Here is a 23727-nt window from a genome sequence, read left to right as displayed (position 1 = left end):
CAGGTCATTTATGAAGAGAACAATTAACAAGGGCACCAAGATAGAACCTTGTAGTCTTCCACAACTTATCATTTTCGTTCAGATAGGTGTCCATTTAATATTGCCTGTTGAGACCTATTGCTCAAGTAGTATGTGAACCACATTATGGTATCTTCACTACATTGATAGATTTTTAACTACTTTTCAAGACAAATTTCATGATCTACTAGGTCAAAAGCCATTCGAAAACCAATCGTTACAGCACCAACTAACTTTCCTTCATCAAAGGCTTTCTGCCATATGTCAGTCATAGAGACAAGAGCATTTTCACACGAATGATCTTTTCAAAAGCCAGATTGATTTTCATGAATTAAATTATGATCGTTGAGATAGTTTCATAACGAATAGTGTACATGCTTTTCTACTAATTTGGAAAGGGATAGAACAATTGATCTTGGTCTGTAGTTATTTACATTCTCTTTTGATCCAGCTTTATGTAGTTGTGTAACTTTGGCAGTTTTCCAAGATTGGTGAAATTGACTTGTTCTCAAGCTGTGTTTACAGAGAATTGTAATTCTCTCAGCAATAGCAGATGCAACTGCTTTAAGAAGTCTAGGACCTATCATATCAAGTCCTGTAGAGTTAGAATCATCCAATTTGAATGGCTCCATGCAGATTTGTGGAAGGTTACAGTAAATTGCAACAAACATAACTGTAGGTAATTTTAATACAGCTTGCCAAAGTGATATACTTCCACTTCTGCTGTTTTTATGTGACGTGAACAAAGATTTGATCTTTTTCCATCACTGTCAGTGATTACTTTGTGTCCATGACAAAACATTTAGCATTAATCTGACATCTGTATGTTACAAAATTAGTATTTTATGCCGTTTTGTAGATAATATCCTTCAAATTAATGTACAGTTAAACCTGTCTACAGCAGCCATGCATGTGATTATGCAAAAATGGCCTATGTAGACAGGTGGCCTCTGAAAGCAGGTTCAGCACTCAAACTAGCTTCACAACAAATATATATAAAATGAACCAAATAGCAATAGATTTATTATTATCAGTATTTTCATTATTATCATTTCACATTAGTAGTATGCTGTCTAGATACAAGTATTTTGTTTAGCTTTTTAGCAAATATCTAGAAAACTACAACTGTATATGTGCACTCATATATATATATATATATATATATATATATATATATATATATATCTTACATGCAAGCACTTTTATCTCATTATCAGTAGAAACGGTTCCTAAATAAAATTACTAATTGACAGCTTGCCTGTAATTGTGCAACACTTGACTGACTTTTTGTAAGATTAGTTGGTATAATTAGGCATGAATTCAAGTGTTCACACTTGAAACAATTTCTGGATTAAGTTGTTGCTCAAACTCACCAAGACGGCCAGCTTTTGTTTTTGTGACCTTTGATGATTAGTAAATGAAAATAAGTTTCCTAGGGCTATTGTTCATTGCACCTAAACAATTAATCCTAGTTTCCTCTGACCCTTCTCATCCCATTTTTGATAACTGGACACTTATATTTGGCTGTAGGGTCAGAGGTAATTGCCTATCAGAAAGTTGGAATTCACTGCGACAAAGCCAAATTCATCAGGTAGAGAGCACATGTCAACACTGTAATTATGTGATATAAGTGAAAGGTCATTGACACATGCACTATACTTGATGAATCTGACATTCTCCAAGTTGCTGCGACAGAGAATGGTTTCTTGTCATTGTTATTAGAATAAATATGTTGAGAATTATGAGTCCTTTTGTTTGTTTAAAAATAGCATGAGACTTTAATTTAATATTGTCACATTTTTGCACAACAACATTGGAAAGGATTCATTGTTGACATCACATGTTCATTGGATCTCTGATGCCATGGACAGTTAGGTTAAAAGATTTGTGTAGTCATGTGCCTAGCAGTACATTCATCAATGCTTTAGTTTAGTGTCATCTGTCAGCGGATTAAAAAGACATAACGATTATAATACATGCAATTTCATGCAGGTATGAATCGAAGTAACATCATTTAAGTTTGCTAGACCCATTTGTAATCAAATACCGCCACTGTATGAATGTGGCAAATTCCAACTTTTCAATAGGCAATTGATCCTTAACACTCCACCAAAATATAAAGGTCCAAGTATCAAAAATGGGTTGGGAGGGGTCAGAGGAAACTCAGATTACTAAACCATATGGGATATAACTAGTGCAGTGTACCTCCTGTAAGGATGAAAACCTTATTGCTTTCAGAGCTGACTTCTTGACAATTTCGAGTTACAGCACAGTCAAAATTAGTCCAAGTTCCTCTGCCACTCTGTTTTGATATTTGGACATTTATGTACACCCCAACACAAAATTGGGCTGGCAAGAGAGGAAGCTTGAAATATAAAAGGTCTAAACATTGATTCACATAATATACCTTTTTAAATAAAATAATTTGCATACTTGGTGCAGTCACTGCTGATATGCTCCATTTACCACAGAATTCAGGGTGAAATCATTCCTTCATTAAGAAACACATGACCACAGACAACATAAGACAGGTGATCATTGTTTATATGGCATTAATGTAGGAAATTTGCCAGGGGAAATTAGAACGGCCCTTATATGACCAGGTGACAGCTAAACTCAGGTGACTGTTAGGACAGGATTGACCATATTCAATTCGTCTTTCTTCCTAGGTTTCCTCAAGAAATTTGTTAAAGATTTTATTCAACAAGATGTGGCAGAAAAAGAACGAAAAGGTACGTAATGTCAGTGTCTTTCTTTCATTCTAAATTTTCTATGCAGGAGTTTTAAGTTCCCAGGTTTGATGTGCTTTCTTATTACACAATGCTAATGTGTAAATCATCGTATTTTGTTTTACCATAAAAGCTCTCCGGTATAACCATGCGAAAATAAATAATAATCTTGCATCTTTTTTGTATGTTTATATTACTGGCATAAAATAAATGACTCCTGTCTTAATCCAGTTTGCCCCTTTGCTGGTTTTTCCCATATATATATATATATATATATATATATATATATATATATATATATATATATATATATATATATATATATATATATAAACTCTGTAAACTGAGAAATTACTCCAAATATGTCATCTTGGCATTATTGAACAGAGTTTAACTTGAAGGTTTGCTCTTCCGCTGCCTCCTATTGGCTGTAAAGGGGAGTATTTGTCTTGTATGAATGCATTTACATACTTGGCAATCTTACGGTATTGGTGTGATTTCAAGACTCAAAGAGTGTTTTGAAGATTAAAGAAGGTTATTGTGCTTGACCCGCGGCTCCCCAAAAATATGAATGAGAATATCTTTTTAAACATGGTCCATAGAAATTATTAGATATTTCAAATTTGATAAAAGATTGTATCTGTTTTGTTTCAAGCATTTAGTACATTTTTGAAACAAAAAAGTAGTTGTAGGCTTGGCATTATCAAATCATGATCACCTCATATTTATACATGTCCAAACTCACAAATCACAAGCACACATACGTTAAATAAAAAATACACCAAGATGGTATCTTTGAATTCCATCAGACAGTGGAATATAGAGTTAATTAGATGAAGACAGATTGCTGTTCATTTAAGGCTTTAAAGGTCATATAAGTGTCATTTGTATTCATCTCTGCACTAATTAGAGTATGGCTGGTACTGTCAAAGGTCAGATTGTGCCATGCAACATGATGGCAGAAAAGTGTATACCTCTTTCGAAGAGTCTGCTGAGGATTGCTTAAACAAGTTGGTTACTGGATTGTGTTATGCTTTTGTCCCAATGCTGGCTGGTGTTGTTGTTGTTGTATGGTTTAACATGGTGGCCAGTATTAGTGGTTACTGGATTGTGTTATGCTCTTGTCCCAATGCTGGCTGGTGTTGCTGTTGTTGTAGGGTTTAACGCCATTTTTCAGCACACAATAGGCTATACATGGCGGCCAATATTAGTGGTTACTGGATTGTGTTATGCTCTTGTCCCAATGCTGGCTGGTGTTGTTGTTGTTGTAGGGTTTAACATGGCAGCCAGTATTAGTGGTTACTGGATTGTGTTATGCTCTTGTCCCAATGCTGGCTGGTGTTGTTGTTGTTGTATGGTTTAACATGGTGGCCAGTATTAGTGGTTACTGGATTGTGTTATGCTCTTGTCCCAATGCTGGCTGGTGTTGCTGTTGTTGTAGGGTTTAACGCCATTTTTCAGCACACAATTGGCTATACATGGCGGCCAATATTAGTGGTTACTGGATTGTGTTATGCTCTTGTCCCAATGCAGGCTGGTGTTGCTGTGTCAATGGATGATGTACAAACCAGAATGAATGTTTGCATTTGCAAAGAATAAAATATTCCCCTTTGCTGGTGTTTCCCATGATAATGATATAAACTCTGTAAACTGAGAGTTTTGAAATTTAGTTTTTCTGGTCCTTGCTTGATAGACAGCTTATCCTTCTCTAAATCACAATTTCCCTAGTATGCTATTTTGTCCTAAACAATGAATCACACTTGTGCACTTTTCTAACTATGGAAGCATTAATGATTTTCATTTCATGTCATGGAGTGTTGGTCACATACAGTATTTAATAAAGATATCTCAAACAATTGAAACAATGATGTGTAATAACTAATGTCCATGGAAAATGTGAAGTGGGGATGGGGTGGATGTAAAATCATCATATGGCTTTGAATGGTTTGTTTTGTACTGTTTGAGATTCCAGTTGTTGAGATTTAAATCTTATGAAACAAAATCAGCTGCATCATGGGAGAATAGGAAGCAGTCAATGATTTATGTGCAGTGGTGAAACTTGAAAAATTGTTTTCATTTGGCTGAGAAAGAGGCCAAGTTTATACAAAGCAAACAGTAACTAAAGAGGGTGTGGTCAGAATGATGAGTGTGACTGTTGTAAAACATGGTGTGGAGAAAACTTCTTATGTGTGATTCATTCCAATCGGTCACTAATACTGAAGTGTCTTGACTGAATGGTTATGTCAAGCATGAAGAAATCCAGTCTTCGCTATGTTTACTTCACTGGCAGATAATACAAGGCCTTGCTTATAGTCACTAAAGAAAGAAAAGCCAGCCTGTCTGACTTCAAAGTAAGTGTTTCTTGTTGTAACAAAACTTTTATTTTCATCCCAAAATGTGTCCTACGCATACATTTTTTGTTACTGAAATAACAATTTCTGAAACATTAGATATTCACAGATAATGAACAAAAGTAATACCTCTTGAACTACTTGCTTCACAAAGAACAAATTTTCTGTAGATTGTAACATTGTTTTATGTTTCCAATTACTTAGGCTAGTTTGTACCTCATGATACCAGTCCAGTGGATTGTTATAATAAATGATCAGAGTCTGCAAGTGAAAATTAACAAAGATGAAATTTTTCAGAAAATCATAATTTTTTGTTGTTTTTATATTGAGGTTGACTGGAAGTTATGATTTTCATTATGGAATTCTGATTTCATCATTCAAAATTTTGTTTTATACAGCACATTAAGGAAATTAGTCTGAAGGAAGTGGGGCTGCTGATTCAAGATTTACTTGGGGACTACTATGTTCCACATTACATCTCAGATAAAAGATATGCCAGTATTGATGTGGAGAAGTATCAAGATGGAGCCCAAAGCTCTGTGGGTGAGAAATGCATGTCAAAGGGCTATTGCAGCTCAAACTTCAACATAATCTATACTGCTGAGTGATATTAATTTGGTCAGCACATTTTCTTAATCATTTCAGTCTACTGGGGTGGAAATAGGGATGAATGCACTTTTTCAGTACGTGGTGATGTCTTAACCATTTTAGGGTTGCATCTGTGAAATCCTAGTTGTGATAATTTTGCTAAAATTAAAACTTTTTAGTACAAAAGCTTTATATCTGTGTGGGCATAATAACATAAAAGGTAAGGAGTTGAATGAAGATATTTATGAATCATGTGTGCTTTATTTTCATGTATGGTTCTGTTGTTGGTCACAGCTATGTTATATATATATATATATATATATATATATATATATATATATATATATATATATATATATATATATATATATATATATATAGATACATACATACATACATTAGGATGAGTATGTTTAGACATGTTTTTTAAAGAAATTACACCCTTAATTTAGTTAATTTCAACATTTTATTGGGTATTCACCCTTCAAAGAATGGGGTTTGCTTTGTGTCTTTTTTATTTTTCTTGTGGGTTTAACAATTTTGGTGGCATAAGTGATTAGAGCATCCACCTCAGATGTTGTAGGTCACAGGTTTGAACCACGGCTGAGACATACCAAAGACTTTTAAAAATGGTTCTAGGAGCAGCCTTTACTTGGTGCTCAGCATTAAGAGTTTAGTGTAAGGACTGGTTGGCCTCCAGGTATCATTATAATATGACTGGGTGGGACATGACGCTAAATGTCTGTGGGATGATACCCCAGTGCTAGACATCACTATAAACTACCACACTGCAGACATCATGGTGATAAAACTGAAAAATTGTTGATGCTATTTTAAAAATCTAAATCACACACATACAGTTTCAGTCATAACACTACATTGTCTGCAGTGGCAGTTTATAGTGATGTCTACTACTGTATATATACATACATACATATATATATATATATATATATATATATATATATATATAGATCAATGAACTTATTTGAGTATTGTTGTACACTCATGAGAAAGAGAGAGATCAGTCTCTTGACTTCATATATAAGAAAATATCTTAAAGATTAAGTCAGAATGAAATTTGGTTCAGATGCTTTTTGTTGCAATTCTTATGCTTCAAAATGTTAAAAATGAAACATTGTCAACTGATGAACAGATTTTTTACTTAGATGGGACCTTTGATAAGCATGCACTAGGTGTTCTGAACACAATTGTTCTTGCACTTTTCTATCTTATACCAAGGAAAGATGCATAAAAAGGTAGAGCTGTTTGGACAGATTTTATAAAGTCATAATTTGCAGTTGTAATCCAGACCTCTGTTTAAGTCCAGACTGAATTTTTGTGAGTGAAATTTAGACCTGGAGGTCTTGGATGCTAAATATGTTTTCATACGGCACTACTCACACAATTTAAAAATTAGTATATAAAACTTGTAGACATTTGTTAAAATGAATATCATTGTGTTTTTATAGATAAAATGGCCAAGAAACCCCCTCCAGATTTTGATAACCCTGCACAGGATTTGTTCATTTGGTCAGTGCTCACCAGTCGACAAGAGATGGCAAAATTGTTTTGGATGCATGGAAAGGTAATTTTTGTCTCAGTGACACAGGAATCAATTTCTTTTGTAAACTGTTTATCCCATCACTAGAGTTTTGCTGTTCACTTTATTTTGTTGGTACCTTGACATCAAATCCCAGAATACCAACCTAAGTGTTCTGAATGAATAAGTTAACATGTTAAGGCAAGACAGCATATCTTATTTCTCTACTCAGAAAAAAGTTTCCCTCTTTATGACTCGGGAACCTAATCTGATAAAATGTTTTTAGTCAATATAGAAAATGCAGCATCATTTGATTCTTCAGTGCAGTCGAGCGAGATTAACCCTTTACCTCATGAAAATGCCTTTGGATGCCTCTACTCCATTTGCATGGAAGCGCCTTTGGATGCCTCTAACTGATTCACATTCAAGCGCCTTTTGATGCCTCTACACCATTCTCATTGAAGCACCTGTCAAATCCTGCTGTAAACATCAGCCATTTTGAGCACGTTTTTGTAGCACCATCTTCAGGGAAAAACCTCAGTTAGATACTACATTCGTGGGTGTGAATGACAATTACATCAGATCACAGGGTCACTGTTTATACTCTAGTCAAAATCTGCTATTTAAAGTAACTGGGTCATAGTCTCCACTTTCCAAAAATGGAGGTCATGGGTTTCATTTAGTACTTCCTTGAGTTTTCACGATTAGAATCACAACTATGAAAGCATCAATAACTTAGGTATAGGCTCTGATGTTGATGTATATAGGCTGCAATTAGTTTTTATAAATTATCAAATTCAGATGATTTAGTGATGCAGACAAAGACAAAGAACTTGTAAATTTTGAGCATGAGAAATGGCAGCTAAGGTTGGTCATGCAGCTTTGCTGACTTGACAGTGAATGAGTTCTCAAGATTTTAAAGCACATAAAAAATTCTTTCATGAAAAATAATTATACAGCTTAACAATCAGATTTTACTCTTAAATCTTTCTATACATAATAGATGTGTACTAAAAATGTAAAATGGTTAAAATTGCTGTTAAACGTAACATGCACTACATTGCTTAACAGTTAACAGGCAGGTCTATGTGTATGGAGTCAAACAGGTAACGTGTTCTGTTTACTGTGCACTGCACTGGGTAACTTTGCTACATGTATTTCAAAGGGCTAAAAAAAGCCATACACTCTTTGAGGTAAAGGATTAATTATATGTATCAAAACACACCATGGTGCCATTTAGTGTAAAAATACATGACCCCAAAAAAGTCTAAAACAATAATAATGCATGATGAAGGATGCACCTTCTTGTATTGACATTTATCAAATTCTTCAGTAGGGAAATTATGTCCAAAAAATTCATAGAGTTTTTGTTTTCTTGTTGATATGTAAGTATTATTACAACTCTGTGGTCTTAATTAAGTAATTGAAAAGAGCGAAAACCATCAAGTTATGCAAAATTCATCAGATAATTTATTTCCCTCGAATACAAAGTGAACATGTAAAAATAACTTACAGCAAAGCAAATTGAATCCCAAATAGTCCACAAAGTTATATCAGCAATGTAACAACAGTTTTTTGATAAATCACAATGAACCGTAACATCATAGTGACTAAAATGCCAAAAATTCATTGTGATATCATACAATAAATTATTTTTTGAATTGATGCAGCTTTATTTTTAAGAAGACTGTTCCATGTTTTAAGTAATTCCCCACTAGCATGTATGTAGCTTCACCATCTATCATGTGACCAATGTTTCACTGAGTTAATAATTTTCCATATTACAGCTATTTGATTTTTTAGAAATTATGATAAATTTTTGTATTAAATACTTCTAATGTGTATATAATAATAATAATAATAATAATAATGAGGACTTTGTATAGCGCCTAATCTTTGTTTTCATAGTATATGTATTGGTACCCTTCATAATAGACTGCCCTTTGTATTAGTGCACTTTGCTTGACCTGAGAAAGGTTTGTTTTAACTATTTAACTGGTGTTTTAACTATTTTGTTATCCTTGAGGTGTCAATCAATTGAATAAACCCACTTTTGAATGCAGAATGGATGGCTGCATCAGAAAGGGACCACTGTATATGCAGTCGATATTACTTTTTTATATTGATCTATACAGGATGCTATAGCAGCAGCACTGGTGGCACATGCATTATTACATGCCATCTCACATCGAACTGATGACAGAGAGCTACTTGTTCAAATCAGAGCAAATACCAGGTAAGATCCAACACATCAACGTTTCTTATTGGCATTTTGAGCTTAACATGTGGCCTTGTGTTCATTGTGAATTACCTGACATGTATGTCCCTAACATCTACATGTCATCTTCTCTAAAGGGGCCCTGAGTGGCCGAGTGGTCTAAAGCACCCACTGTTATGATCATGGCCATCTCACAGCTGTCTGCATGGGTTTGAATCTCAGGCGTGGCTAATGTGGGTACGCGAGAAAGCTTGCCAATAGCTTATTGTGGATTGGTGTTTCTTCCTGGGGTTTTCCAGGGTTTTTCCTCCGCCAGTTATACTGGCCACCATGTATTGCCTATCTTGTGCTGAAAAATGGCATTAAACCCTATAACAACAATCATCTCCAAAAATGTTGAGCAGATTTAAATCTAAATTTTTTAGGATTCTTTATTGAACAAGTTTCTGGTGACTTTTCCAGCAAGTACTACACTCCCTTAGCAACCAGAATTTAAATTTATTTTCAACATATCCTGGAAAACCATCACACCAGTTGTGTATCACTGTTTGTAAAACTGTCTCTTATTACATCTTCTGCCAGGTTTTGAAAGTTATTTCTAAGTAGTTAGTAACCATTTGGTTTAAATAGTAGCCAAGTAGAAAATGTATTAATTTGCCTCTTGTCCCACAGGACAAACTATGGACAAACTTTAATGATTGTTTCGTTGGGTATGTTTTATATATCTGCAAATCACCGAGTAAAGTTTGATCAAATTTTGTGGGAATGCCCTGTATTGAGCTGAAAACTTGGCCGCTTGATTTAATACACAAGATGCCTTGCTCCAGGACATTTATTTAAACCAACATGTATTGTGCTTTGCACTTTTTTTGGCATGTTAACAATGTGCTTTAACTTGTGAAAACCTGTTCCTCCATCAATCCACTGGTTTTGTTTGCAATTGAGAGTTACATCACATACATACTTGCTTCCTGCAATGTTGCATGTTCTGTGGTATCATGGTATTCAAAGTTTTTGTTAATTTTCTGCATGGTGCCATTGATTGTGCTTATCATATATGCACTACGTGACCATAAGTTACCAGTAAAGCATCACCAGTTGATTTTGGGAAAATGTTGGAATTGATGGCAGTTACACTATTTTAAAAATGCACCCATGAATACCAGCGTGTCCAAACATGGCCTTACCCATGTTCTCAGATAGAATCTATAATTTCTTAAAACCGATATCACTGTAACAAATCTGTTAGTTTGTCATCTAATAATGTCCAACAATGTAATGCAAGAGTCAGATCACATGATTACTATATTTGTCAAGAAGCAAGAGAAGCAATCCATGATAAGAGTCAAAATATGAAATATGTTAATTTTGCTGTTTTCAGGTGGCTTTCGACTTTAAAACTTTGTTGCATGCAATTTTTTTGTTGTTGTTGGAACACCAGAAGATGTTTAAACAGTCTGTGGATGGCATGTACTTCCTTGACAACAATCTTGATGCCACTCCCCTATCACAGGTGGTTACTGATGCATCGCTTTAGTTCCCTATGATAACTTTATGTTGTTGGAGGTACAGGTGGCACAGGATTGAAGTAGCAATCATTTTTCGTGTTAATTTACAGTTTGTACAACACATACATTACGTTCCCAACATTAGGACAAGTATATGCCATCATACATTTTTTTTCTCTGTATTACCATGATATTGGATAGTGATAACCTGGAATCAACATGCATCTGTTTATCAATCATTTCAAACATTCATCTGATTTAAATTAAACTAGAAATTAAATGCATTTTAATATTTTAAAAAAACCATAAAAATAGACATACATGTATATAGTATCGTGAAGGTTATTGTCTTTATTTACTTATTCGCCGATTGCTAACTTTAATATTTGAGATACCTTTGTACTCCTGGCTGTAACTACATGTGATTGTTCAATTTTCATTGGCTTTTACCGAAGGAAGTTCCTATAGCCAAGAATCTTTGAAAACACCCATTTTCTTTTTTATCATATTCGTTGTCATGGTTAAGATTAATTTTAGCCCTTTTTTGTTGATTTTGCATTCAACTTCTCACCATTTGACCTTTGCTTTATGAGAAAACAAACCACCCAGATGATTTCCTGGGAAAATTCATTGTTGTCACACATAATGGTTTCAAGAAGCTCTATTCTCTGGCCATTGAATGAGTCTCATGTAACCAATAAAAGATATCACCTAAACCAGTCCTCTCTGCTTCTGTTGGTTGTATCCATGGAAGCTGTGGCTGGATTCAGTTTTAATAGATAATTTTCAGTATACATTATGTAAATATATAATGATTGTATGGTACTCGCTGACAAGAATGATTGATGCTTGTGAAATCATTGCTCATACAAAACAGTAGCTGCTGACTTTCAAGTTACAGTCTACAACAGGGGTCAGCAACCTATTTTACATAACATGTCACTTTTTCATGGATTAATTACAAAATGAATGAGTGTGTACCACCTATAAGAGAGTAACACTGTTAAAATCAAGATTTTTGGCTGTCCTTCATGTGCCACACAAAACCTCTTGATGCCACAATTGTGGCACACATGCCATAGGTTGCTGACCCCTGGTCTACAATTTACCTGTCGAGAGTAAATAGTTGCTTGTATGTAAGAACAAATTTCTGACATGGACGATGGACAGCATACTAATCAAATGATTCACCTTTAAAAATGGACAATGGACAGCATACTAATCAAATGATTCACTTGGACAAGTGGACAATGGACAGCATACTAATCAAATGACTCACCTGAAAAATGGACAATGGACGGCATACTAATCAAATGATTCACTTGGACAAATGGACAATGGACAGCATGCTAATCAAATGATTCACTTGGACAAATGAACAATGGACAGCATCCTAATCAAATGATTCACCTGGAAAAATGGACAATGGACAGCATACTAATCAAATGATTCACATGGACAATGGACAGCATACTAATCAAATGATTCAGTTTGACAAATGGACAATTGACAGCATACTAATCAAATGATTCAGTTGGACAATGGACAAAGGACAGCATGCTAATCAAATGATTCACATGGACAATGGATTGCATACTAATGAAATGATTCACCTAGACAAATGGACAATGGACAGCATTCTAATCAAATGATTCAGTTGGTCAAATGGCAACCAAACCTTTGCCCACTGGATTAAGTGATCACAAGTTTTGGATACATGAAGGCACATCTAAGGAAATGAAGAGCCTCATTTGCTTGCAAATTCAGCCTCAATTTCAGGATGTCAATGGGGTATGGCCTCTTCATAGGTATCATCATCAAAAAATTCACATCCAAGTCTGCCACATTGTTGACAGTGTCATGGGTGTCCAAACAGTCTAATTTGCTCACCCTTAGAGGAAACATACATCTAAACTTGGTCTGCGAGGATATGGTTTCAGTCAACATGAGCATGTGAGAAAGCTTGCCAGGGGCTTTCTGTGGGTTGGTTCTTCTCTTGGTTTTCCTGGTTTCTTCCTCCACCAAATATACTGGCCACCAATATATAGCCAATCTTAAGTTGAAAAATGGCATGAACCCCTTTGAAACAACAACAACATTGACATAAATAGCATTAAAGCAGATTTACTGTCTTGATAGAATCAACTTATTAAAACAAAATGGCCTGTGTACCTGCTGATATTCCAGCAAATCTGCACCCATTGGGGTCATGCATTTTCTATATACACGTATATTTGTGCCAATGTGGAGTGCAGAGTTATTCTTCTTTGCCTCCTAAAGGCAAAACTCTGGGTTAAGTCAATGCCTAGGTGCATATGCCTGTTCTACAAACCTTCTGATCTTCATGGTCTTGCTGAAAGTGAGGGAATCAGAGTGATATCATGCAGGTCCTTGGGGGAAAATCAAATGTTGTTGCTGTTGGTGGATGTAATTCTGGAGACAAGAATGTACACTATTTTGAAAGCATAGGAAGGGAGTTGACATTGGAAAGATTCACTTTCTCTCAAAAATAGAGTTACAAGATTTAAGCAAAATTCAAATAGCCATTCTGTTAAACTGATAGAACAAATTTCATCATATACTCAAGTAACTTATCAAACTCAAACTGCTGGCATGTTTGCATCAGCTGATGATTCTGGTCTTTCCAAATCACTTTTGGTGATAGGTGGTTGTTTCAGTATTATTTTTAGTTACCTCTCTCTCTCCCTCATCTAGCCTTTACAGGACATCATCGATCTTGGTTGCAGACTGTGCTCTGGCTCTAAGCATTAACAGAGTGATTCCTAATTAAAATTCAATTCATGCCGCAAACAGAGCAAGTTCCATCCCTTGCAGTCAAAAATGTATGGCACGTCTAAGCTATACGACCAACTTAATGGTTAAGTGTCATGCTAACCCTGAAGAATGTTCTGCAAAGTTGTCTGTACAAAAGTTGGCAACATTACAGTATTGTCAAAGTTCCCATAGTTGTTAAACACTCCAAATATGAAAGTTGTGTTTGTTATCTTATATAATACATCAATCAGTATTACTGATGTTGGTCTGTCCTGTCATGTCACAGATTTTATTTCTGCCCCGGTAACTCTTCAAGAACTGGATGGATTAAAGTGAAATTTAGTATGTAAATATTGTGAGAAACTAGTTCAAGTTTGAATTGTTTCATTTTCTGACAACACTTAACTGAGCAAGAACCCTATGTTTTTGACTTTATGATGGCATAGAGACCAAGCTTTCTTCAGTAGCACTATATTGGTGGTGTATTGTTGCATGGACACATATCTAGCTAGAACATTTTGTGCATTGAATTCAGGACCATTAAGGCTTAATTTTTTAAATACCATTTAATCTGTCAGTTAATTTTACGTGATATTTTTTATTCTAAATCTGCAGCGAGTTCATGAATTTTGCAATTGGAATTTTGAAAGAATGCTATAGAAAAGATGAGATAAAAGCACAGAGCTTGCTGATCCAGGACATGTCACAGTGGGGGAAAACAAGCTGTATTCTAATTGCTGTGAAGGCAAACAACAGACAGTTTATTTCTCAAACTGCATGCCAGGATCTCTTCAACAGCATTTGGATGGGACACATGACAAAGGAAAATGGCACTCTGAGGGTCAGTGAAAACTAGACAACATATCTACAACAAAGTTAAAATGATGTGAACAATCAACATCTGACATTCATAATATCAAGGAGCAGGCAGGAAATTGACTACTGTTTAAGTGCAATACAGTCTTAAACCTATGAACTCTCATGCAGAGGTTTCCATTGCCAGTCAAAACTTAAATATTTTTGTCCTGTTGGACATTGATTGTTTGCACCAGTTTGACTTTGGCTGTATATTGTTTGAGAAGACTTGTTCGTCTAAGTGGAAAGAAATGTCTGTATCATTGCACTTTGGCTGTATATTGTTCAAGGAGACTTATTGTTATAAATAGCATGTGATATCTGTACCAGTTTGACTTTGGCTGTATATTGTTCGAGGAGGCTTATTGTTATAAATAGCATGAGATGTCTGTACCAGTTTGACCTTGGCTGTATTTTGTTTGAGGAGGCTTATTGTTACAAATAGCATGAGATGCCTGTACCAGTAACATGATATATTGATGAAATGAGCAACGGCAGATGCTGTGTAGTTTGTTTTAATGATAATACAATACAGTGCAATACAGTACAATACTATACTGCACAGTCAATACAGTACAATACAATACAATACAATTCATTGCAATACAATACAGTGCAATGGAGTGCAGTCCAATGCAATGCAATGTAGTATAATGCCATGCAGTATTGTGCAGTGGAATACAGTGTAATGCAGTATAGTGCTGTGCAATGCAAAGCAACAAAGTAATGGAGTATAGTACAGTAGAGTGCAATACAGTAGAGTGCAGTGCATTGCATTGCAGTATAGTACAGTACAGTGCAATACAAAAGATTCATACTTACAATGTAATTTGCTGATGCACTGTGTGATGACAGATCAAGGTCTATGTGATTTTTTTCTAATTATGATACCAGATGAACCGCTAATGCATAATATGCTGATTCACTGTGTGTTGGCAGGTTAGAGTCTATAATTATGGTAGAAGCAAACAGCTATCTTGTAATCTACTAATGCTCTGTTTGATGGCTGACCAGGGTCTATATAGTTCAATCTAATTATAATACTTGTACAAGTGAACAGCTAGAATGTAATCGACTGACACACTGTGTGATGGCAGACCAGGGTATCTTTAGTTTGTTCTAATTATGATACAAAAGTGAACAGATAGAACATAACCCGCTTCTGCATTTTTTGATGACATATCAGGGTCTGTTTAGTTTGTTCTAATTATAATACATGTACAAGAGAACATCTAAAGTGTAATGTGCTGGTGCACTGTCTGGTGTAGATGATGGTGTACATTTTGAGTATTTTGGGTGTAGATGATGGTGTACATTTTGAGTATTTTGGGTGTAGATGATGGTGTACATTTTGAGTATTTTGGGTGTAGATCATGGTGTACATTTTGAGTATTTTGGGTGTAGATGATGGTGTACATTTTGAGTATTTTGGGTGTAGAATGATGGTGTACATTTTGATTATTTTGGGTGTAGATGATGGTGTACATTTTGAGTATTTTGGGTGTAGAATGATGGTGTACATTTGGAGTATTTTGGGTGTAGAATGATGGTGTACATTTGGAGTATTTTGGGTGTAGGTGATGGTGTACATTTTGAGTATTTTGGGTATGATTATGACCAAATATAATACTTCATTTTCATTTTCAGTTGCTGATATGCATTGCCATTCCACTACTAATTCCAATGTTGGCCAAGTTTAAGAAGAAGGAAGATGGTGAACTTGCACCTGATCAAACAACGCGCAGCAGGGTAGAGGTACTATTAAGTAACAATTTTTCATGAAGAACTTGTTTTATAGAGTTTAGTTGCTACTTATCACAAATGTAAAGATATGAAAAACAATGATTCTGCTGTAGAAAATGTCATATTTTTGAAAAATGTGAAAATTGACACTTGTGACAGTATTAATTAAAGTTTTGTGCAACCTGAAAGATTGTATTTGTGAATTTGATATGGTACCCTGGTATTAATATAATAGTAAAGTTGATTGTCACCAAGATTGTGAAATTGGTACAACTCACATATCTACTTTAGTAATAATTTAATTTGTCAGTATATCTATATCAGAAGATTTTGGAAATGTTCAATTTTTAATCCTGCAAATATGCCAACATTTTTAGAAAAATAAATCAATGGAAAAAGGGGCACAATAACCCACCCCCACCCACACCATACCTACTATATGTGATGGGGGACTGACTATGATGGTGTGTGTATGTTGGGGTACTGAATATAGTTGGATATCAAAACATTGTGGAAATTCTCAGATTTGAGTAGTCTAGAGTGTGATGTGATGCAAAATGTTGTCACTTTGTTTGGGTACTATTAAGATTAGGGTCTCTTTAGCTCTCCTTTATGAAGTAGAAGAAAGCAATAATGTACTAACTCATTCACAGCTTCACTGCATCTCTGACGGTTCTCTATTCCAAGGTCCTGGGTGACAGTTTGGAGTGGGTTTTCCTTTCAAAGGTGCACAGAGAGGGTAATATTGTGCATACATGTACATTAGTTGTACATTCTTGGTTAAGTTTCTTTGCATTGAGTCAGGTTGTTTGCACCCAGTATATGTACTGTTGTACCTGGAGTCATGAAATGTGGGGATGCAGCTTGATAAGTAAAATACCCACATGACAGAATGTAGGTCACTATGACCTATACTGAATGCTTCCATGACTTTAATTTTGTATTTTAAGTTCAGTTCTTAAGCTGCTAGAATCATAAGACTTTATGATTTTGTATGCATCTGTATGCATGCCACACCTTTGCATCCAGACTGTGTCTTCCACACAGTAAGATCTGGATTCTAGGGGCAGACAATGATAAAAGCTTCTGATGTAAACTTTAAAAACAAATTATTACCAAAACTCGATCAACTTTTTTGTATCTATCAACTGATAATATATAATATAATACCTATACATTGATATCATAGTAAAGAATGTTCTTTTTCATTGTTTTATAACTTTTATGACCTGTCACAGAGACTAACATGTCATTGTCCATATGATAATTAGTGTTACATTTGATACTCAGGGAGACTATTAAAATATTAAAAATTAAGATGGTGATGTCTTTTTGTTTCCTGCATTTCACTAAGTTAAATTGGTCCCATCCATCTTATTCCATCCAGCTGTCCAGCACAGTTTTGTCCCCACACAATAAATGTGATACTTGTAATTGAATTTCAACCAGATTTAGTGCATATCTTCATATTAATGAGACCTTGGCAGAATTTGTTTGATTGAGTTCTACTTATTGGTCAGCAGAATTAAATCTTTTGATCATCAGACCCACCTGTATTTGTTTCCTTTTAATTATTTTTAGAGTTCAAACAGATTTTTCTTCTCAGCTTGATAGTAGTAAGACTTAAGCGGAATTTGTGTTTCCTCAGGGTAACTCTCATTATTAATGGTTTTCATTCAAATTTGGTATGCAGGTTGATATTGATGAAATATTGGCTGATTTCATTTGTCAGATGTCAGTATCATTCTATATTGGAGTTATAGCCCCTGAAAGTCAGACTGTCCCACTTTTGTTAATACTCAGAAACTTGTTAATTATTATTGGATCTAAACCAGATTTGGTTTGCACTTGTAACTGATGAGAATGCAGTTGCCTAATATAATGTTTTGTATGATCATATAGCAATTTCAGTCTCAGTCTGTTAGATCCACTCACTTTCATTTCTACAGACTAATTACTTTAATTATTGTTCATTTAAGCAAAATTTAATATGGAACCTAGTATTAAAGATCACATTACTAAGTTCTGTTTTCCACTTTCTGCCTCATTGTTTAGCCATTTAGCCCACTTTTGTTCCGACACAATAAATTTGATAATTATTGTTTGATTTCAACATTATTTGGATTTTATCTGGATATTGATGAGACCTTAGCTGAATTTGATTTTCAGGGTTCTGGTTACTCTTCAGCAGAGTTATAGCCCCTGACTGGCAGACCTGCTCAGTTTTGCTTCCACTCAGAGCAAGTCCCCTGTTTTTAATGGTATCTTGAATGATTTCTATTTTTGACATTCTGTGTCATCATGTAACAGAGTTATTGCCCCTGATTATTAGACTCTCTCTCACTTTTATTTCTGCACAGTATACTCATAACTGTCATTGGATTTGAGCCAAAAAAATTTATACTGGTAGATTTTTATGAGATCTTGCCTGAGATTCATTGAGTTTTCTGCATTGTTTAGTGGAATTACAGCCCTTGGTTGTCAGACACATCTACTTTTGTTTCCATTTTCTTTCCATTCATTCTGCAGTCTGTTTGTTTTCATTCCATTTTTATTTCACTGGTAAAATTACCCATTACAGGGTTTGTAACTCCTGTATATGTCAGATTTCCGAGAAAAGAAGTTTGTTCCTTGGATTTGAATTAAGCTTGTCTCACAGATCAATTATGACCAGTCTGTATCATAAATAGATGCAGAAGATGTCAAGTTATATCAGGTTTTCTGCATAACTCATAGATGTTAAATGAATAAAAATGTTTGAGATGGAATTTCAAAATTGTTTTAAACAATGTCAGATCAGAAAATGAAAACAAAATTGTGAAATTTAAAGAAGACTATCTAAGTAATGCAATTCACATTGTTTTCCATACATTGTATGTCTGTCCATTTGTCTGTCTTTAAACAATTTGGCCTCTGCACAAAAACTTTAGTTGTACTCCATCCACAGTAACCAGACTTTGTGGATGGATGGCATTTGGGAGGGAGACATATTTTCTTATGATGTCTGTCCATTTGTCTGCCTTTAAGCAGTTTGGTCACTACACAATAACTATAGTTCTACTCCATCCACAGTAATCAGACTTTGTGGGTGGGTGGCATTTGGGGCAGTAAGAATCACATTGGTATTGGCCTCAAAATCATAAAAAGACAAGGACACAGACTGAAAGAACAAAAACAGTTTCTGCATAATAACTTGACTTATCCACCACCTACAGTTATCAAACCTTACAGAAGGCTTGTACATAAGATGAGGTATAACCCTGTCAAGTTTGAGGTAAAACAAAAATGTAAAAGGTCAAGGTAATGGACTGAAAGAATAAAAATAGTTTCTGAATAATAACTTGAAATATTCACCACCTACAGTTATTGGGGTCAAAAAAGGTTAAAGGTCAAGGTGATGGACTGAAAGAACAAAAATGGTTTCCACACAAAAGCTGAAGTTCTTCTTCATCTACTATACAGTAACCAACATTTATGGATAGTTTGCACTTGGAATAAGGAATAATCTTATAAGATCAGAGTGACTGAACAAAGAAAATGGTTCTTCACAATACAGTTAGCTTCACATCACATACCTAAACCAAACTTTGTGGATGGCATGTGCATCGACTATGGGAAATACCTCACATATATGGGATCAGACATCAAGGTCATTTATGAGAAAATTTAAAAAAAAAAAATTTTACATAATGACCTAATGAATTTTGGGTCAAAGGTCAAGGTAATTTTGGCTAAAACTGGATTTTGCAGAAGAGCGTTTTTCCACAGTAATTTCCATAACTTATCTTTGTGGATTGTTTTTATATTTAAGGTATTAAAGAATCTTTAGACTATAAGGTGAAAAGGTCACAGGTCATATTTGGTTAAGTTACTGCACTTCAGATTGACTGTGTTAAGTGCTTACATAGAGGACAATTAAACAGTGTCAATGTATCATGTTCTCTTTACAGTAGATTTTTGAAGTTTTAGATTACTTTTGTGCAACTCAAAGGGTTGGCAGGTATGCTTTGCTTATTGTCCATACATAATGCCTGAGTGAGTTCACACTGATTGGAATTGATCGACTCCTCTGATGCAGTACATCGAGGACATGGTATGTGATTTTTCTACATGAAACATATGTTCAGATCATGTCAGTTTTCCACATCAGACTTTTATAGCTGTTATTAAAATTGCATAGTATTCTTTTACATTATTTAATTAGCAAACACATAATTTTATGTACAATCTCTAATGTGGTTCTTGGACCGCTCCGGAGGCCTAGTGGTTGGAGAGTCCACCTCAGGTACAAGAGGTTGCAGGTTCGATCCCCAGCTGAGTCATCCCAAAGATTCATAAAAATGGTACTAACAGCTGCCTCACTTGGTGCTCAGTATTAAGAGGTTAGTGTTAGGATTGGTCAGCCTGGTGTCAGAATAATGTGACTGGGTGTAACATCATGCTACATGTCTGAGGCATGATGTCCCAGTGGTATACATCACTTTAAACTGTTACACTGCAGACATCGTAGTGATATGACTGAAAAATTGTTAAAGCTATGTTAAAAATCCAAATCACACACACACACTCATGTGGTTATAGAACTATTATAAAATTTTATGTGTATATCATGACTTTATGCCTTAGTAACTGTATGGTTTCATAATGTCATTATCATCTCATTTCAGACCGCACAGTAAGCATTAATTTTACAAAAGCAGACTTCCATAAAATTAATGGTTACATGTTTGTCTCCACAGTTCCAGATGAAAGAGAAGGCAAAACCACCACTTCTTAGAGGCAAGACTGTTAGGAGTGTGGAACAAAGTCATCCTTTCCTGCCAGAGTAAGTAGTTGTACTGGTACTGTACCTATTCAATAAAGGGTGAGACATAGCAGTTTGCAATGTCAGTCCATTGTCTGTCCATTTGTTATCAGCTTTTTGGTTACAGATTTTAAACAGCAACTTTATCTCTTGATTGCATCATTGGGTCATCATCAAGCTTTGTCCACAAATGCATCATGGGAAAGGAAGAGATTTAAATCCAATTTGATCAAATGTCAAGATCACACTTGTTGAAGTTTTAGGAGGGTAGTCAATGGTTTAAGTTTTTGTACCTAGCAGTACTGTTTCCTATTGTAATGCATGAATTGTCATCAGACATAGTCTATATGTTTACTATGATATATAACATTATGACAGGCGTACAGGTCCAGAAGTCAGTGGTCAAGGCCATTTTTGTTGGCTTTATTAATTTTTGTGGAGAAAATGTGCATCATTAGACCATGAACCAGATTCAACAGTGTTACATGGAGAATTGTTAGGGATGAAGGGTCAAAGGTCGAGGTGGAATGGCCATTTGTAACATCAGGATGATGCCATATTTTCTATTGTATCATGGATTGGCACATAATATATTTATTAGAGGAATAAGGTGGTTTAAAGGTTAGAGATCAAGGTCACTGGGGTTGTTTGATTGTATGTTTAATATAAGGTCCCTGTAGCATCATCGTAGTCAAGATGACATGATTATATATTTGTTGCTTTATTGATCTAAAACCAGGGATCTCAGATTTTATTTGATGGCTGACTGACATTCAGCTTGGTATGCATCTTGAAGAACTTGTTACTGTGATGTGAAAAGATACACAGCATATCACAATCACTGCCCAGAATCAAACCTTGTTTGTGCATCACATGGTAAGGCACAGAAACCTCTTGACTGATTAGTAAATACCTCAACCATTACATTATTTCTTCTCCTCCTAAAGTCCTTAATAAAATATGATGTCCCTTAGTGGTTTAGTTTCCATATTCATATTCTGTATTACACTGCCTTTCCCCTACAACTTTGTACACCGCTTGCATTTTCAGAAACAAAATGCATGAAGGATATTTAATGAGACTCAGTTATCAATTTATAATTTATCCTGATTGTAACCTTGGGGTTCCTAAGACATATTCATCTTGTTCATGTCTAAAACCAAACAGGATTTTTCAATGTAAACAATGTGCCTGCTGAATGTTCTTTTCTGGTTCCTGGATAATTCCATTTTTAGTGAAGGGGTGAGGTTCCTAAGACTACACATACATAGACAGTTAAACTGTGTTGTCTTCATCCAATACTTGCGATGTGAGTTGCATAGACTAGTTTTAATACTTCTCTATAAACAAAATAAAAAGATTTAACTTTTATGTACATGAGATCCCAATATTATGGAAATTTTTGGAATGAATTGTAACTATCATGATGATGAATTACATGACTCCTGTTATCTGAAAAATTACACTCCCCATGCCATTTTAGTAAAGAATTTGGTTCGAAATACAAACAGCATGGCAGTTCTAGGGACTCCAGGCTACAATCATGTTAGATATTATAAATTAATAAAAACTGAGCATCCTTTATGCATTTTATATTTTAATGAGACTTAGCATTTTTAAAATTGGCTGTGCGGTACAAATCTCCCCTGGATGTTTGAGAGTGGGATGGTAAGGAAATAATAGTTATTACTTAAAAACAAAGTGTACCATGTGGTGTGCCATTATCCTTGAAATCCTACAGTATATAGATCAATGATCTGAGCATCAAATCCCATTGTAGGACTCTTGTTTATTTACCAGGTAGGTCATCAGTGATCTACTGTAACATACATGTATTACAGTCTATGTAATGATGACTGTAAGGATTAATTCCTTACTTACTTGGATAAGTATTAATTCCTACCTGGCTCGGACAACCTTTTCAGTTTGCAGTTTAGCTCAGCTTTCAGGTCAATATACGCTGTAATAAACAGCATTTATCTTGTTTTCAGAAAGGAGACTAAAGATAATTCAGGAGATGAAACAAAGGTAGATGTCAAGAGTTTCAGTGGAGTGGAGAAGTTCAAATATTTCTACCAGGCACCTGTGGTTATTTTCTTTCATAATGTGGTATGTTTAGTACATTTCCCAATTTCCGGTGCATAGGGTGTTAACAACTTTTAAGAACAACATAGACCCAGACTTGCCATGCATTATGCACCAGAAGTTCTGAGTTCTGTATACCCACCTTTCTGTGGCTGTTTGATTCCTGTTGTCAAATACACTATATGGTTATAACAGTCTGTGTTTCTGCTGCCTTTAACACTATAAATTTTTCTGAGAAATGTTGATGTTATGATATTGATTTTGTAAAATCAAACTTACTCAGAACATGACCACATGTTATTACTCGGAATGGTTTCCCATTTTCAACCAATCTGTAGCTCTGCAACAAAATAAAAATGATCTCCAGAATACGAACAAAGATGAACCATTTAGTGAAAAAATCGGATATGTTCAAAATGCACCTTTTGACTTTGAGGATAAAAGTATAGTATGTGCCTTAGTTCAATGAAATATCTATCCCCGTCTATGTCTTATCAATTTCAGAATTGT

At 35.0% G+C, this 23727-nt stretch overlaps 1 protein-coding gene across 7 annotated transcripts in view; it reads left to right on the top strand.

Moving 5' to 3' along the window:
* The window catches only part of LOC149791819 (transient receptor potential cation channel subfamily M member-like 2), a 104178-nt gene that overhangs the window by 40969 nt on the left and 39482 nt on the right, over positions 1-23727 (top strand). For all 7 annotated transcript variants that reach the window (XM_089970330.1, XM_089970327.1, XM_089970326.1 and 4 more), the window contains exons 13-20: positions 2688-2750; positions 5497-5641; positions 7159-7274; positions 9365-9465; positions 14346-14571; positions 16233-16340; positions 21068-21153; positions 23124-23241. In XM_089970330.1, the coding sequence (XP_089826456.1) occupies positions 2688-2750; positions 5497-5641; positions 7159-7274; positions 9365-9465; positions 14346-14571; positions 16233-16340; positions 21068-21153; positions 23124-23241 (963 nt within the window). The remainder of the gene's footprint in view (positions 1-2687; positions 2751-5496; positions 5642-7158; positions 7275-9364; positions 9466-14345; positions 14572-16232; positions 16341-21067; positions 21154-23123; positions 23242-23727) is intronic.

Source organism: Sinohyriopsis cumingii, chromosome 9 (genome assembly GCF_028554795.1).
Source record: "Sinohyriopsis cumingii isolate HCF-2022 chromosome 9, ASM2855479v2, whole genome shotgun sequence".
NCBI lineage: Eukaryota > Metazoa > Mollusca > Bivalvia > Unionida > Unionidae > Sinohyriopsis > Sinohyriopsis cumingii.
The sequence above is the reverse complement of the archived record's forward strand: the minus strand, read 5'-3'. Positions and strand labels throughout refer to the sequence as shown.